Source organism: Microcaecilia unicolor, chromosome 6 (assembly GCF_901765095.1).
Source record: "Microcaecilia unicolor chromosome 6, aMicUni1.1, whole genome shotgun sequence".
NCBI lineage: Eukaryota > Metazoa > Chordata > Amphibia > Gymnophiona > Siphonopidae > Microcaecilia > Microcaecilia unicolor.
The window spans coordinates 321123074-321140866 of NC_044036.1; the positions used below are offsets into that span (position 1 = coordinate 321123074).

At 45.1% G+C, this 17793-nt stretch overlaps 1 protein-coding gene across 1 annotated transcript in view; it reads left to right on the top strand.

Annotated features, from left to right (window-relative positions):
* The window catches only part of CACNA1G (calcium voltage-gated channel subunit alpha1 G), a 274000-nt gene that overhangs the window by 54016 nt on the left and 202191 nt on the right, over positions 1-17793 (top strand). The window contains 4 exon segments of the mRNA XM_030208360.1: positions 705-864; positions 7115-7406; positions 13051-13143; positions 14476-15283. Coding sequence (XP_030064220.1) covers positions 705-864; positions 7115-7406; positions 13051-13143; positions 14476-15283 — 1353 coding nt within the window.

The following is a 17793-nucleotide window of genomic DNA, read 5'->3' on the forward strand; positions in this document are numbered from 1 at the left end:
ATCTGCAGCGCTGCTGTAAAAATCGCTTCGTCGGCCCTTCCCTCACTCACTGTGTCCCGCCCTTGAGGAAATAGGAAGTTACGTCAGAGGGCGGGACACAGTGAGTGAGGGAAGGGCCAACGAAGCGATTTTTACAGCAGCGCTGCAGATGGATGGAGCTCGTAGACAGGTGGGGACCGTGTTGAGGGGGGAGGCGCTGCGCCGGGGGAGGTGGGCGGATGCACCCCCCCACCCGTTGACACCCGGGGCGGACCGCCCCCACCGCCCCGCCCTTGCTATGCCACTATTCTTATGCATTATTCTTTGTTATTTATTTATTTATTACACTTGTACCCCACATTTTCCCACCTATTTGCAGGCTCAATGTGGCTTACATGGTACCATATAGGCTGTTGCCAGTTCGGTTGGTGACAGATACAAAGTCATGTTGTGAACAGATGAGGTAGGTTTGGATCAAGTATCATGGGGTCAAAAAAGGTGAAGATTATAAATTGTGTCCTATACTGTTTATTGTAAGCTACATTGAACTCAAACTTGTTTGGGATAATGTGGGATATAAATGTCACAAATAAATAAATAGATTACAATTCAAAATCTTGGGCCTTTTTTTTTTTTTTGAGGGAAAGGAATAAGTTTCCTAGCTACACCTGTTTCTGCCTTGGATAAGTGTGGTCTGGTCTGACGTTTTTCTTTCCTGTTTGAAGGTATGCGTATCCTGGTGACTTTGCTTCTGGACACACTGCCCATGTTGGGCAATGTCTTGCTACTTTGTTTCTTTGTCTTCTTCATCTTTGGTATCGTCGGGGTCCAGCTGTGGTCCGGGCTGCTCAGGAACCGCTGTTTTCTTCCGGAGAACTTCAGCATGTAAGTCCAGACCTGGGCATCGTGTTTACATACTTGGCCCTCTCCAAGTAGACACTGATGATGGGGATTGGATGCTAAATGAAAATGTCCCATAGAGCACTGGGATAAACGACGTTCTACACTAGACATATATTCATCAAAAATCTTTGGTTAGTTTTTGGATGAATTTTGAAAACTTTATAAATTTTCAAATATGTAAAGCTCGATTAGCACACAGAAAACCAAAGGTATATATGTTAATCAACTTTATATAGATAGACTAACAAAGATTTTATATGTGTAAAGTATTCTTTGCGCTCATATAATTTCTATTTTCTAATTAAAAGATTTTTATAAATAAATAGTAAAGTAAGGGCGTCTTTTACTAAGGTGCGCACACGTTTTTAGTGCGCGCTAAAATTATGGGCACTAAACATTAGAGACACCCTTAGGAATGCATTGGCATCACTAACATTTAGCACGCCTATAATTTTAGCGCACGCTAAAAACGTGAGCGTGCCTTAATAAAAGAGGCCCTGAATGTTTACTGAAAAAATGTACGTCTTTACTCTACCCTCCACCTTCATTCTTACTTTTTGTTTTTAAAACGCGGTAGGGTGTTCATGGGGAAAAATGTATCTAGGCCATACCCGGATTTTCAGCTCTCCTTCTTTTAAATTTTTTTATTTATAGCAATTAAAATTTTTTACAAGTAAAACTTGCAATTGAAATACAGAGAAAGTAAAAACTAATAAAGAAAAAAAAATTACATTATAAAGGATATAGAATAACTCTCTTCCTTAGACCTCAAAAAGTTAGGGGTTAGAGGGGGGGTGGTATAGAGATGAGGAGATCAATACAATAAAGAGAAAGGAAAATGACTTGACCTGAGTAATTCCAACCCTATTATTTGCTTAAATCCGGTATTCCCATCGGTCCACTAGATAGCTTCTTCATGTCTAGGAAAATTCGCAATTGGTCTGGTTCAAAGAAAGCATATTTAATACCCAAGAAACGAATCAGACATTTGCATGGGTATGCTAATAGAAATTATGCTTCCAAGGCCCTTGTCTCCTCTCTACCTCTCCTCAGTACCTCTCCACTCTCATTTCTCCCTACATTCTTCCCCAGGAACTCCGTTCACTGGGTAAATCTCTCTTATCTGCATCCTTATCCTCCACTGCTATCTCCAGACTCCGTTCCTTTTATCTTGCTGCACCATATGCCTGGAATAGACTTCTTGAGCCGGTACGTCAAGCTCCATCTCTGGCCATCTTCAAATCTAAGCTAAAAGCCCATCTTTTTGATGCTGCTTTTAACTCCTAACCCTTATTCACTTGTTCAGAACCCTTATTTTATCATCCTCACTTTAATATTCCCTTATCTCTTGTTTGTCCTGTTTGTCTGTCCTAATTAGATTGTAAGCTCTGTCGAGCAGGGACTTTCTCTTCATGTTCAAGTGTACAGCGCTGCGTACGTCTAGTAGCGCTTTAGAAATGATAAGTAGTATAAGTAGTAAGAGCCAGAAACTGCCTCCTTCTATCCTGTGTAACTTTTGTCACATCTGGGTATATCCATACTCTATGTCCACAAAATGGTACCGAGGAATTCTTGAAATATAATCTCATTACTGAATTAAGGTCCTGTTCAAATACAAATGAAATGATTAATGTCCCTCGAATAGATACTTCTGTCAAAGAATCCTCTAGTAATGCAGATAAATCTTGAAGTCCAGGTTCATTTTCCTGTATTTGAGGTATATTTCCAGAGCTCTTAGGCTCCACTCCTTTTTGAGAAGAAGATGGGAGGTAATAAATCTTATTAATTGGAGGAATAGCTGAAGAAGGAAATTTCAATATTTCTGCAAGGTATTTTTTGAAGAAATCCATCAGAGTCATACCTGTGGATCTAGGAAAATTCAGTACTCGAAGGGTTAAACGTCTAATTCTCTATTTGCTCTATTTTTCAGTAAGTCGCGATCTTGTATTTTACCAAAACCTCCATAGTGGATTTAAAATTTTTAACCTCTGTTCATGTCTGTGAAACTTGATTTGCTGTTTCAAGTTTAACATTTTCCAAAGATTCAGTTAGATTATCCACTTCACTCACAAGAAGAGACATATCTTGGGCTGATTTCATAACAGCTGCAGTTAGGTCTTGAATTGCCTTCCAAATGGAATCCGTTGTTGCCACCTCGGGAGATCCATGCTCCAAGTTCACATTCTCTGCGGGTTTAGGTGCTGCATCGCCGATCTGGATCCTGCTGATAACGGATTCCGTTTCAGCTAGGCCTCCTGTCTCGCTCCTAGACATTGCAGAACATGGTGGTGGATTAAGTTCCGGGGACAATAGAGTTGTTTCTGGTTTCAGAGGGGCCGATGCTCCTCCATCGGCACTCTGCGCAGGGCTCGCCATCCCAGTCATCAGTGGGCAACTCATTGCATATTGGTCTAGTGTCTGCTAGATTGGAGACGATGTTCTGGTCATCGGTGGTTGGCCGTTAGCCGTCCCCTTCCTCTTAGTATGAGGCATCAGCAAAAAAAATGTAAGTGAGAATCGCCAGAGAACAACAAAGACCGTTCAGCAAACGAGTTCAAGTCGCCATCTTGCCACGCCCTCAGGATCCGGATTTTCAGCTCTCTCCTAAATTATCTGGATGATTATCCAGATTACGATGTTGAATATTGCCCTTATCTGGATAATCACAGCTCTGTCAGTCGTACCTGATTTTCAGCTGTCCTACGTTATCCGGATGATTATCTAGGTAATGGTGCTAAGTATTTGCTGTTATCCAGATAATCACGGCTCTGCCAGTCTTGCCCAGATTTTCAATTCTCCTAAATTATCCAGACAATTATCCGGGTAACGATGTTGAATAGTACAGTTCTTCGGGTAATCACAGCTCTGCCAGTCACACCTGGATTTTAAGCTGCCCTACGTTATCCCGACGATTATTTTGGTAACGGTGCTGAATATTGCCGCTATCTGGATAATCACAGCTATGCCGGTTATACCTGGATATTCAGTTCTGATGTCCAAATAGCAGCCGATGCCGAATATTTCAGTATAACTTCAAATGCTGCGTCTGGCATTTAAATGAAATGCTGACCCCAAAATGCGAATATTGACCAGTTTCTTTAGCATGCAATGAAAGGCAATTCTTTAACAGGGCAACTATAAGTGAGGGACTAAAGGGCACCCAATAGGAGGCCTGTCCCAATAGAGTGATACTTATTTAATTATGAAAGTAGGCACCTACTTTCCTTTATAGAATACTAATGTAACAGGGTAGATATTGTCAGCCTCACCGCTCAGCCGAGTAATCGTCTCTCTCTCTCTCTTTCACTCGTCCGTGCTGTCCGTCACTGACTCCCCACTCGTCAGTGCAGTTTGCTATTCTCTTCACCGTTCAGCTAGCCAGGCTTTTAAATACAGTTCGGCTAGCTGGGCTTTTAAACACAGTTCAGCTAGCCAGAGTTTTAAATCCAGTTCAGCTAGCTGGGCTTTTAAACCCAGCCCAGCTCACTAGGCTTTTCTACTCAGCCTAACCAGCCAGGCTTTTATTCACAGTTCAGCCAGCCAGGCTTTTAAATACAGTTCGGCTAGCTGGGCTTTTAAACACAGTTCAGCTAGCCAGGCTTTTATACTCAGTTTAAACTCACCAGGCTTTTCTCCACAGTCCAGCTAGCCAGAGTTTTAAATCCAGTTCAGCTAGCTGGGCTTTTAAACCCAGCCCAGCTCACTAGGCTTTTCTACTCAGCCTAACCAGCCAGGCTTTTATTCACAGTTCAGCTAGCCAGGCTTTTCTCCACAGTCCAGCTAGCCAGAGTTTTAAATCCAGTTCAGCTAGCTGGGCTTTTAAACCCAGCCCAGCTCACTAGGCTTTTCTACTCAGCCTAACCAGCCAGGTTTTTATTCACAGTTCAGCCAGCCAGGCTTTTAAATACAGTTCGGCTAGCTGGGCTTTTAAACACAGTTCAGCTAGCCAGGCTTTTATACTCAGTTTAAACTCGCCAGGCTTTTCTCCACAGTCCAGCTAACCAGAGTTTTAAATCCAGTTCAGCTAGCTGGGCTTTTATAACCCAGCCCAGCTCACTAGGCTTTTCTACTCAGCCTAACCAGCCAGGCTTTTATTCACAGTTCAGCCAGCCAGGCTTTTCTACACAGTTCAGTTAGTAAGGCCTCAGAAATCAGCAAGGCAACCCAAAACTCCCTTTTAGCCAGCCCAGCTTTAAACACAGCTCCACAAGTCAGGCTAAAACAATCCACCACCCACAACTGTCAACAACTTATCTCTTGACATCCACCCACCGGATCTCCCCTGACTATTCCCTTGTTACCTTGGGCTCCTCCAGCAATCACTCTTCTCCTCCAGCCACTTCCTCACCCACCTCCATCTCTTCTTCCACCCCTTCTCCTCCTACCTCCTCCAACTCCTCCCATTCCATCCTCTCATTCTCCACCCCCTCACTCAGACGTCCCACCCTCTCCTCAGCTGATTCCATTTCCCAATCAGCCACCTCTCTTTCCTTCTCCTGCCATACCGGTTCTCGTTTGTCATGACCACCCTTATTCTTCCAGGCAGTCTGAAATCTGTGCTCTCTGTGCTCCTGCCTCCTCCCCTCCCGCCATGCATTCTGGGTTCTGTAGCTGTTCTGGACTTGTCCTTCCCTCCCCTGCAATGCATTCTGGGATCTGTAGTTTTCCTGCTTCGGCTTTTCCCTCTCCCGCCATGCATTCTGGGATCTGTGGTTTCTGTGCTTCTCACAATATGTAATGGTATTTAGTCACGATTACTTATAGCAGCCATAGAGTACTGTAAATGCAGATGCCTAAATGCTACAGATGCATTTATTTATTTGTTACATTTGTATCCCACATTTTCCCACCTATTTGCAGGCTCAACGTGGCTTACATTGCACTGTAAAGGCATTCGCCAATTCTGGTATGAACAAATACAGTAATGTTGTGGTAGAATAAGGTTCGTGTGTACAGACACATTAGGGAATCGTAGAGAGGAAGAGTTCTTATATGTCCATTACGAGCTTTGGTTTCGTTGTGTTGCAGGGTACAGGCATTTAAGTTGGATCAGTAGGGTATGCCTTTTTGAACAGGTTAGTTTTTAATGATTTTCGGAAGTTTAGGTGATCATAAGTTGTTTTCACGGCTTTTGGTAATGCGTTCCATAGTTGTGTGCTTTTGTAGGAAAAGTTGGATGCATAGGCTGATTTGCATTTGAGTCCTTCGTAGCTTGGGTAGTGGAGATTTAGGTATGTTCGTGTTGATCCTGTTGCGTTTCTGGTTGGTAGGTCTATGAGGTCTGTCATGTATCCCAGGGCTTCGCCGTAGATAATTTTATGAACCAGGGTGCAGATTTTGAAAGCAATACGTTCTCTGATTGGGAGCCAGTGCATGTGTATCTTATATATTCTATAAGGAACATGCGGAAATTAGTGTTATAGCTACAGAGGGGGGCCTGGGCCCTCTCACTTTGGGCTCAGGCCCCCTTCAAAATTGCAGCACCGAATGCGTGGCTGGCGGGAAAGCTGAAGCCCTGCCAGCCAAAAAGATTCGCCACCAGAGCCTGAGGCCTTACTGTCTGAGCAACAGGAAGTTAGCGGGGTGCTCCAGCCACCGGTGCTGGCTCTTCTGTGCATGCTTAGTTCATGCAATTGAACTGAGCACGTGTGGAATTGCTGGTATTGGAGGTTGGAGCAGCCTCCTTGCTTCCGTGCTCCTCAGGCAGCGCAGTCTCAGCCTCCGGCAGGGCTTGAGCATCCCCAGCAACTAAGGTATGATTGGGGAAGGAGGGAGGGGGAGGTGGCAGCGGGGAGGGAACCGAGAGAAACTGCTTGACCCCCCTCCAAAATCACACCCCTGAAGTGAATGCCCTGCCCAGACTCTGCCCATCCATGTGTAAGGTCACCTGTTAAATATGTGCTACACAATTTACGTGTGTATTGATAGAATACATTGGCAAGAATTTGACTTGTATAATACGTAATGCACCCATAAACGTTGACGTCCATTTTATAGAATTGTCCCCTCAGTGGTTTTAGCACATGCTTCAATTGGAAAACTTAACAAAATGACATTTTTTTAGCTTTCATTCTGTCCTTTCATTATGAAAAATGGTATATAAAACAAAAGTATCATTGCTTTGGTACCATTTTTAAAACAGCACACCCCTAAACTGCAGTTAAGCGTGACACCAAAATGAAAACAAAACCAGATGAGATGAAATGAGCTGATCCCTTCTTGTCCTTTTCAGACCTCTCTCACTGGAAATGGAAAAATACTACCAGACTGAGAATGAAGAAGAGAATCCTTTTATCTGCTCCCAGCCCCGGGAGAATGGCATGAGATACTGTCGCAGCGTCCCGACACGCAAAGAGGATGGGCTGGAGTGTACCTTAGATTACAACTTCTACAATAACACCAGCAATACATCCTGTGTCAACTGGAACCAGTATTATAACAATTGTTCTGCAGGGGAACATAACCCCTTTAAAGGAGCAATCAATTTTGATAATATTGGATATGCCTGGATTGCAATATTTCAGGTAAATGGGCAAGAGGATTCCTAGTGCTAGGTTTATCCAAGGACGTTCAACTATAGTATACATCTAGTTTAAAAAAAAACCACATACAAAAAAAGAGAAGGCAAATATGGTTCTTATTTTCACTGTTCAAGTAAGTCTGTTAAAAATCATGCAGGCAACGTTAACCAGTACTGTAGCCAGACAGCAGATTTTGGGTTGGCCTACAGAAAAAGTGAGTGGACATAAATGTCTTCTTCCTTCTCCCCCTCCCCCCCCCCCCCCCCCCCCCAATTCTCTGACCCTTTCTCGCTCCTCCCAGTGCTCCTCTCCCACTCAGTTTTAAAAAATATAAATACCTGAGCTGGTGTGGGGATCCCCAAGCCCCCACCAGCTGAATTCCTCTCCCAACAGCATCCAGAACTCAGCAGCTCAGCTTGGCAGTTGGCGGTAGCTCCCTGAGCTGCTGACGCCGGCATCCACACACGCTCAGTTTTCCAGGCATGCGCAGTTTTCGGCATATGCATGAAAACCGAGCATAAGCGGGTATCTGCATCACCAGCTCGTGGAGCTCCTGCCGACTGCTGAGCTGGGCTGCAGAGTTCTAGCTGCTTTCGGGAGAGGTATTCTGCTGGCAGGGCTTGCGGATCCCCATCAACTATTGCAAGGGTGCACCACTGCTGGGTGAGCCCTTGTCCATGCAAGTCTACCCCTGGCCACTCCTCTGGCTTTAACACTGATAAGACACATTTTCTTGGAGTGGCTTAGTGGTTAGCGTACTGGTCTTGCAATCCAGAGGTGGTGGGTTCAAAGCCCACTGCTGCTCCTTGTGATCTTGGGCAGTCACTTAACTCTCCATTGCCTCCTGGGACAGAGAAATATCTAGTGTACCCAAATGTAACTCACCTTGAGCTACTACTGAAAAATTCTAAAGAAAACAATCTGGTTCCCTTTGAAAATAAGCAGTATGCACTTAAAAACTGCTCTGTGCTTTGTAGACCTAAAAGCAAGAGATCTCCTCAGCCACAGAATTGCCCCTGTTTTCTGTAGTTAAAGGAAAGGAGAATGGGACTTGATATACCATCTTTATATGGTTCCAACAATCAAAGCAGTTTCTACATATATACAGGTACTTATTTTGTACCTGGGGCAATGGAGGGTTAAGTGACTTGCCAAAATCTATTACATAGTACACAGGCTGCAGAACCTGTATGGAATTTGTCATTTTTTGAAATAGGGTATTATGTAGTCAGGACTTTTTCCCTGGTAAATGTCTTTGAAAATTACCTTCTCTACCAATGGCCATTGAGTAAGTGATCTGTTATCAAAGAAAAGAATATTGAGATTTCTTTTGCACAGCAATTTGGCTCATAAGTTTAATAAGGAGTGTTTACGTTTCTGTCCTTCAAACTGTTTACCTATTCAGGTGTGTCAAATTATGCTCTTGGTAAACCCTAGAAAGTTGAAACTGTAATGCAGTGCCCAATGTTTTCTCCTTTTTTGACCGGCTGGCTTCCTGTGTCTCTTAGTCTCAGTTGGCCTTACTTTTTTTTTCCAAAATGTGTTAAAACAATCCTGTTTTTTCTTGTTTGTTTGCTTGCATGTACTTCTGATTTTTCTACGAAAAAGCAGAATCCAGAGTCTGCGTGAAATGGGATTAAAAGCACAAAAACGGGCCAACTTTTGTAACATAATGGAATTAAACTAATAACCCTGCCTGGGCTCTCAGCCCAGTTGAACTCTACCCCCAACCCCATTCTGTAATTAGGGTGGGGGTGATCCAAAGTTGAACTGCCATGGCCTTTCATCCTCCAAGCATTTCTCCTCTTCATCTTCCATCTCCTCAGTAGCCCAAACATCTCTGTAACCAATTGAAAAAGGCTGAAAGAATACTGCTTCTCTTTCCATGCATACAAGAAGGGCAATGGCAAGAGAGAGACCATGTATAAAGTTTCTGATTTCCTTTGAGAAGAGATGATATACTAAAAGAGAACATTGACCCTCAATTCTCACCCTTCAGTTTCTCATTGATCTGACATTGTGGTGTAACTCACTCATTTGAGTATGCTCTGAACAGGGGCGTAGCCAGACAACAGATTTTGGGTGGGCCTAGGCAAGAAGTGGGTGGGCACCACGTGCTCTCCTCCACCAGCACCAAAAAAATATCTCAGCTGGCGAGAAAACGCTTTCCATCTTGGCGTACCATCAGGGGGAAGTCTTCAGCTGATAGAGCTTGGGATCTCCACCAGCTACCACTAAACATGTGCACTGTTGGGTGGGCCTGAGCCCTAAGTGGGTGGGCCCTGGCCCACCCAGGCCCACCTGTGGCTAAGCCACTGGCTCTGAATCTATTCTAGATACAAATAGACACAACAGAAGTGATTGCTGCGGTTGTCCAGATCTTGGCGTATCCTTGCTTGGACATGGCAAGACTCGGACAACCATGACGCCAGCTGCGGAAACCTAAGAGAACAGATACAACCAAAGTTTTCCTTGACCAACTTGAGAGTGTTTCCTCCCAGAGTTTAATGAAGCTGAAGTCTTGAAGTAAATGATGAGACATTTGGCAAGTCGTCCTCACTGCTTTTATTGAACCTTATTTTACCAGAGATTTTTCACTTGGTGCAGAGTGGGGGGGAGGGGGGGAATTTTTTTCTCAGTCTGGACCATAGGGTCCTGTAACTAAGCAGAGTGCTATTAGTCTTAAAATTCTGATGGCTTTTATTCTCCTTGTAAATGTCATCTCACAAGGAATATTAACTATCTTTCTGAAGGATTCCATTCTTTGATCTGTTGTATTACTAATGATTAAGAAGCAAGTAAACAAGTTAAGTGGCTAATAAGAGATGTCTTTTAGCATGTAAAAGGCATCATTAAGAAGGCTTTAAATATAAGCAAAAAAAAAAACATTGTGAGGTTGATATTCAACTGATGGTGCTCAGGAGCTGGTTAAATCCAGTGTGTTTATTCTACCAAAAAAGGTGCCGGTACTCAAATGCTAGGCCACTCTTCAGGAGTGGGGTGATCACTGAGGGACCCACCCCACAATAGCCAGGTCCCCTGCAACCAGTCACAAAATCTATGACAAGGCAGAATTGGTGTGAAGAGCCTGAGCTCTTTCAATAAAACTTTGGGCCCATGGGTCAATTTTAACAGACAATGGACAAGGTGCCAGTACTCAGTACCACCAAGTACCCCCTCAAAAAAAGTCCTGGTTAAATCACTTTAAATATCGACCCGCATATTTATTTTCCAGTAGTGATACTGAAATTCTTTTGACAACAATAATGTATTGCAAATCAGTAGCAAGTGACATAACTTCTGTGCCTGCAATGTGGCACACTTTTTGCAGGTATAAATTTGCATGGGAGAATTTGCATGCAGTTGGGGCTGCTTCTGGGTTCTTATTTAATAAACACACATAGGCACTTGTTGCCTTTATAAAATAAGCATAAACTAGGCACCGCCTATATCCCTCAGGTTCTATAATGGTCACCCAAATTTGGGCACGATCCTAAGATGCGTGTGCAACTTAATAGATTAACAACCCTTTTAATGGTCAATAATTGGGTGAGTGCTGTTTTGCAACATAGGGTGCCCGAATCCCATAGCACACAACCCAGAAGGAGGCATGGCCATAGGAGGGGCATGGGCGGGTCATGGGCATTTTGAAAGTTCCACACAATATTATAGAATTCCAGGGATGCACACCCAACCTATACTCCAAGACTTACACCAGGTTTCAGGTGGCATAAGTCCTCGTGCCCACAGTTGCGCATGGGAATCAGCACTACGTACAATTCTATAAAGAACACTCATCCTGGAGTACCATTTATAGAATAGTGCTGAGCACCGATTTTTACCAGCACCTAATTTTTCAGCGCCATTTACTGAATCTGGCCCTGAGGGGGGGGGGGGAGGAGTCCATATATGGCGCCCAAAAAAATCCACATGGAAAACGTTTTTGCCTAAGCACATTCTATAAGTGGTGCCTAGATTTAGGCGCGGTATATATAATATGTTTAGTTGATATCTGAGTGCCTAAAACTATGTGCATCCCAGGGGCATAGCCAGAATTCGGTGGGAGGGGGTCCAGAGCCCGAGGTGAGGGGGCACATTTTAGCCCTTGCTGTCGGGTACCTTTGCTGGCGGGGGTTGGGGACCCCTGCCAGCCAAAGTCCTCTTCTCTGGCGCAGCCGCGTTACTGATCTGCAAGGGCAGGCTTCTCTTTCTGTGAGTCTGACGTCCTGCACATACAACATGCAGGACGTCAGACTCACAGAAACAGAAGCCTGCCCTTGCAGATCAGCAACGCAGCTGCGCTGGAGAAGAGGACTTCAGCTGGCGGGGGTTGAGGACCCCTGCCAGCAAAGGTACCTGATGGCGGTGGGAGAGGGTTGGCGGCAAGAGGGGGGGTCGAAGGGGTTGGCAGCGGGGGAGCCAGGGCCAAATCTACGGAGGCCCATGACCCGTGGCCACACATAGCTACGCCCCTAGTGCATCCATTTACACCAATGAAAGCATAGCGTAAATCTTAGCATGTAGATTTAGGCGCACTGGGCCATATCTTATAACTACGTGCATAAATTTTGGAAAGCCCACAAATCAACCATTTCTCCATCTATAGCCATGCACCTTTTTGGCTGCACATGTTAGAAGTTAGGCACACTGCATTACAGAATATGTTTAATGAGTTGTGCGTGCAAATTCTAATGATTGCCAAATAGTGCTCGTTATTGCTTGCTAAGTGCTGTTATCAACACTGATTGGCTTAAGCCAATTAAGTTATGCACGTTGTTACAGAATACACTTGGATTTGGGCGCAGATCTCTTTGCTATTTAGTATCCGGGGGTATAGCCAAAAATTAGCCACAGTTATTGTTTGTTAGGGCTGGAGATGATACTCTTTTCAGAAATGGCCATTCAATTGACATTATGCCATCATTAGCATTAACTTTCAACCCTTCATAATGATGTCCTAAACTCAAATGATATAGATTTGCCCACAATTCTAACTCTGCAAATGAATTATAGTGGAAATTGTTGATTATCTTCAATGCCCCACACTAAAGTGTCTTGCTGGGAAACAAAGGGGATACTTATCGAGCTAATGTGCTAATGGTAGGAAGAAACCTTGATGCTTCGTATGTTACTTCAAAGTTGACCTCTACTTGTTAATGCTAAGCTTCTAAGGAATGGATCCACAGAAGCTTAGCTGAAATTGGGTGGCGGGGGGAAGAGGGGTTGGTGGTTGAGAGGCTAGGATGGGGGAGGGCAGACTTATAAGGGGTCTGTGCCGGAGCCGGTGATGGGAGGCGGGACTGGTGGTTGGGAGGCGAGAAATACTGCTGCACAGACTTATACAGTCTGTGCCCTGAAAAAAACAGGTACAAATCAAGGTAAGGTATACACATATGAGTTTATCGTGGGCAGACTAGATGGACCGTGCAGGTCTTTTTCTGCCGTCATCTACTATGTTACTATGTTACTTGGTTTGTTTGTTAGCCATGGTTGATGTCAGCTATGCAGAAGACATTACTCTCCAATAGATTAACCATTTGCCTGAGATGGAGCAAGCTGTTTTGCCATCTATTATACTCCAGTTTTCACTCTGTATATACTGCTATGGTGTTGTGAGTTCATGATTTTGTGATTTTGGTTCTTCTAGGTGATCACACTGGAGGGCTGGGTAGACATCATGTACTTTGTCATGGATGCACATTCCTTTTACAATTTCATCTACTTCATTCTCTTGATCATAGTAAGTAATATTTAATAAGTCAGTGTGGAGAGTTTGCATATATGGGGAGTTGAGTGACCTCAGCTAGGGTTGACTGCTCAGGGCAATAGTTCATTAAAAAATAAAAAAGAGGTTCAAGGTCTCGAAACAGAAGCACGAATGTGATATTATTTTTAATTGTGGATGGGTTGTGTCAGGCTTAACTAGTATCTTCTGAAGGTTTGCTGTTAAAGCTGGCATATCCAAAAGATTTATTTGAACAAGTGACCTGTGAGGGAAGTTTTGTTGCACAACTAGAATGTGTAGGATGATTATTTTCACAGCAGGGATTTTTCCAGAGGCGATTATATGTGGGAGGTTTATTTGGTGCAGTGTGTGAATTTACACAGATGTATGTATTGGTTATTATTTTGGAGGGCTATACATGTCAGTAGTTATTTTCAAGGATATGTGTGTTGGTGATAGTTTGCATGGTATTAAGTTTAGAAGGTTAATTTGTACAAGAATGTTTGTTGACTGTTTTTTGCACAATTATATGTATGGCATGTGAAAAAAGTTCATTAGCATGTGTGGTGTATTCTATTTTGTGGTTATTGTATGGAAGCAACTTCTCTACACAGTTGGCAGGTAAACTGTAATGCGTTTTCTTGCATGAATGCTGTGTACAGGAGATCTCCAGAAGAAAGAATTTCTTTCCACAACTGGTGAATGTAAAACACTATGTTAGCACAAATTCTTTTCTTTATCATGAATTTTTTAGAACATAAAATGTTGAAATGTGAGGTGCTGTTTTTATAATCCCTGGAGAGTTATCTTCTTAATGTACTGAGAATAGAATTTAATGAATCCCTGTCTCTGAGAAAGTGAAACATTCTTGAAACTTTTATACCGATACCATTGAGCTGTATACAAATCCCATTAACTGTTAGCAGAATGTTCCATTAGCAAAAACAAAAAAGAGATTGGTGAGCCTACACATTGAGAGGAATATGCACTCCCCAAAAGAACGTTCAATTACAGTATATCAGTGCAACTGTTTGCTTATAATTAAAATAATTGTGTTTAAGAAGTAACGTCAAAATACATTTTTAGTTCCCTTTCTGTGGAATGTTCATTTGAAAAGCATTGAAGCTCTTCCTTATAATGGGAGCAGAGTTTAGAAAAATACAATGGAAAAGAGAGATGGGTCATCTTCGGTCTCAGTAGAGTCAGGTGGGATGGTGGCGAGCATTAATTGACTCAGGAGGCGAAGGATATGAGTGGAGAGTGGAGTAAATGAAGGATGGGAGATATGGAAGATTTAAGTGTGTCCTTACTTACATGAAACTGAAGGATTCCTTTTCTCTCTCGTAGATTGGCTCGTTTTTCATGATCAATCTCTGTTTGGTCGTCATAGCAACCCAGTTCTCTGAGACCAAGCAGCGGGAAAGCCTTTTGATGAGGGAGCAGCGGGTCCGCTTCCTGTCCAATGCCAGTACCTTGGCCAGTTTCTCAGAGCCAGGCAGCTGCTATGATGAACTTCTGAAATATCTGGTCTACATGACACACAAGGCCAGTAAACAGTGTGTTCAGCTGTATGGAGTGATGAGTTCCAAAACGGGACTCCTGCCCAGCCCCGTGAATAAGAGCAACCCAGAGAGACAGCCATGTAGATATCGGCGGCGAAGGTCATCTATACACCATCTGATTCACCATCACCATCATCACCATCACCATTATCATTTGAGCAATGGAAACTTAAGAGCACCAAGGGCCAGTCCTGAGATCAGTGATGTGGAGACCACCTCACTCCATAATGGCACCAACAGATTAATGCTACCTTCACCGGCAACTCATCCTCTCACTTCTCCTAGAGCTGCTTCCAGTAACACGGAATCTGTTCATAGCATATACCACGCCGACTGTCATTTTGAGCCGATTCACAGCAAATATTCCCATGTGCAGCCTGGCCTCATCTTGCCTAGTTCAGAAGGACTTCAGAAGAATATCGTTGGCAGCAAAAACTATCCCACAGTGCACCCAAGTACCTCTCTTGAGATGCAGAAGGAGAAGAGCTTAGGAGATCCTTCTGTTAACCCTGGACACAGCACATTAAGTAACCTTAACATCCCTCCAGGACCCTATAGCACCATGCACAGGCTGTTAGAAACTCAGAGCACTGGTGAGTCTTTGAAATAATCTTTTCAGATCAGTTCATTTGCAATGTGAATCACTGTGACTGAAGGGTTACTAGAGGCCTCAAGAGGGAGGACTTTCTTTGATAATTTAGGGTGGTAGGGAGCAAATTCTGTAAAGTTTGCCAAAGGTTCAGTGTCAAAGTTCTGGGCTGTAAGTGCAAATTCTGTAATGGCAACTGGGGGTCCAGATTCCATTGTAAAATACTAGCATAAGTCAGCATTTAATCGCCAATGTTTAGGTGCACCTACTTGCACCATGTCTATGGTAAGTGGTAGGTTTACCATATAGCTCCAGAAGAAGGAGGACAGATTAAGCCAGTCTGGGTTTTACTTCCATTGCTTTCAATGGAAGCAAAACCCGAACTCGATCAATGTGTCCACCTTTTTTTTGGAGCCATATGGTAACCCTAGTAAGTCGAAATGTGTGCACCGAAATATGCACACATACAACTGTCAGGGCCACTTAGAGGAGGGACGGGGGGGGGGGGGTCAAGATTCTCCTGAACCTGGCCTCCAAGGGGGGGGCCTGGCGCTGGGGTCTGTCTCTCTCCTGCTCCTGACAGGACCCGGGTGATCGCATCCCAACAGGAGCGGGAGAGAGAAAACTCCTGCACCAGGGCCCCCTTAGAAGCTGTGGAGAAGCAGACACAGGGCTTCTGGATTGGCTGGCAGGGCTCCTCAAGCCCCACCAGCCGAGGCCCTTCCTCCAGTGCTGTTTTCCACTACATTGCACATGCTGGGGAAAAGCAGACACAGGGCAGGCAATGCGGCGGAGAACAGCACTGGAAGAGGGTATCTGCTGGCAGGGCTTGGGGACCCTCACCAGCCAAGGTATATGGAGTTACAGTGGGGGGCAGGGAGTTGGGGCAAAATGTACCCCTCCACTTTGGGCTTCAGCCCCCCCCCCCCCCCATTTTTGTGGTCTGGCTACACAGAGGTCTGGGGGGGCTGCAGCGGTGGTCCCAGGGGGACCTGTCTCAGTCTCTCGGTGGCCCTGATAACTGTGGGAGATGCCCATGACACCCCATGTGAACCCCCCTTGCATTTGCACGCTATGTAGGTTATGCACTACCAAGGAGATGATCAAAGGTAATTGCGGGCATTAGAGGCCACTGGTGCCACACTAGCCCCCGCACTTACCTGTACAGAATGATCAGAGGGCTCTAGCACGGTATTCCCCCGTCATGATGCTCCAACGGTCCTACTGCCTTAATCCTACACCAGCTCAGAGATGGTATTAGGGTTAAGGCTGTGTCTCCTTCTTCTCCCATTTTGAGGTGGTGTCCGCTGAGGGATAGAGAGTGAGAGTCCCTCCTCCTCCAACTTTGAAGGTACTGGGGAGGAGGTTGGGTTGGAGTGACCTCCCACCACTAGCCCACCAGGGCAAGCTTTCGGGGGGGGGGGGTCTTGTCAGGTCAGGCCCCCCTGTTGTGAGTCCCACTGGACCTGTGGTGGCCGGAGGAGGAGTGAGGAGAAGGAGGACAGGGGTCCCACTGGACCACCAGGGTGTTTCTTGTATTTGTGTGCGGTGGTCCAGAAGTCCACCAGACCCCCAGAGCCTTACAATTTGGGAGCCCACATCCTGGGCATGCATTCAAAAGTTGTGCTTAACGCACAACTTTTGAATGCATGCGCCAAGCGCCATCTGCCCGTTTTGCTCCCTCATGATGGAAGCTAATAGTGTGAGTATCATTAGCATACTATTAGCTTCCATCGTGAGGGAATTAGTTTAGGGCACTGCTGTTCCGTGCAGCACGGGAGTTTTGATCATCGGGCCCTAAGATTGCAGAATACCACTTAGCACCCAACTAACACGTGCAAGTCTGTAACACTCACATGTATAAGCGCTTGGATTCTATAACTTGAGTGCACAAATGATACATGTAAGCACTCACTTTCTAGAATGAGGGGATTAGTGGCTCTGCTTTGATGGACTGTGTAACACAGTAGCAGGGCCGCCGAGAGGTGGGGGCAGGGGAGAAAAGATTCCCCGGGCCTGACCTCCAAGGAGGGACCTGGCACCAGCAATCAAAAGAGACTGCTCTGCAGGCCACAGGTCCCTCTTCCTGCCGCGCCATGCCTATGTGGAAACAGGAAGTTACTTCATAGGAGGTGGGATGCGGCAGGAAGAAGGCAACTGTAGCTGGCAAAGCACTCTCATTTGCTGCTATGGGAAGGGGGGGGGCGGCGGAAGGACCCTGCAGATTGATTGCCCTGGGCCCAGCTTGTCTCTTGGCAGTCCTGCACATTTGTACCTGATTGCAGTGGCGTAGCTAAGGGTGGGCCTGGGTGGGCACAGGGCCACCCATTCTTGCCTCAGGCCCACCCAGTCAGCAGCCCATGAGACCCCCAAAGGTCTTCAGTGGCAGCGCCTCACTACTCTCTCGCCCTCTTCTCCACTTGTGGCCTGTCATCTGCCTGTCTCTCTACCCCCCTCCCAGTCTACCTCAGAGACTGCCGGCGGCATCCTGCGCCGGCCCTGCAGGCTTCTCTC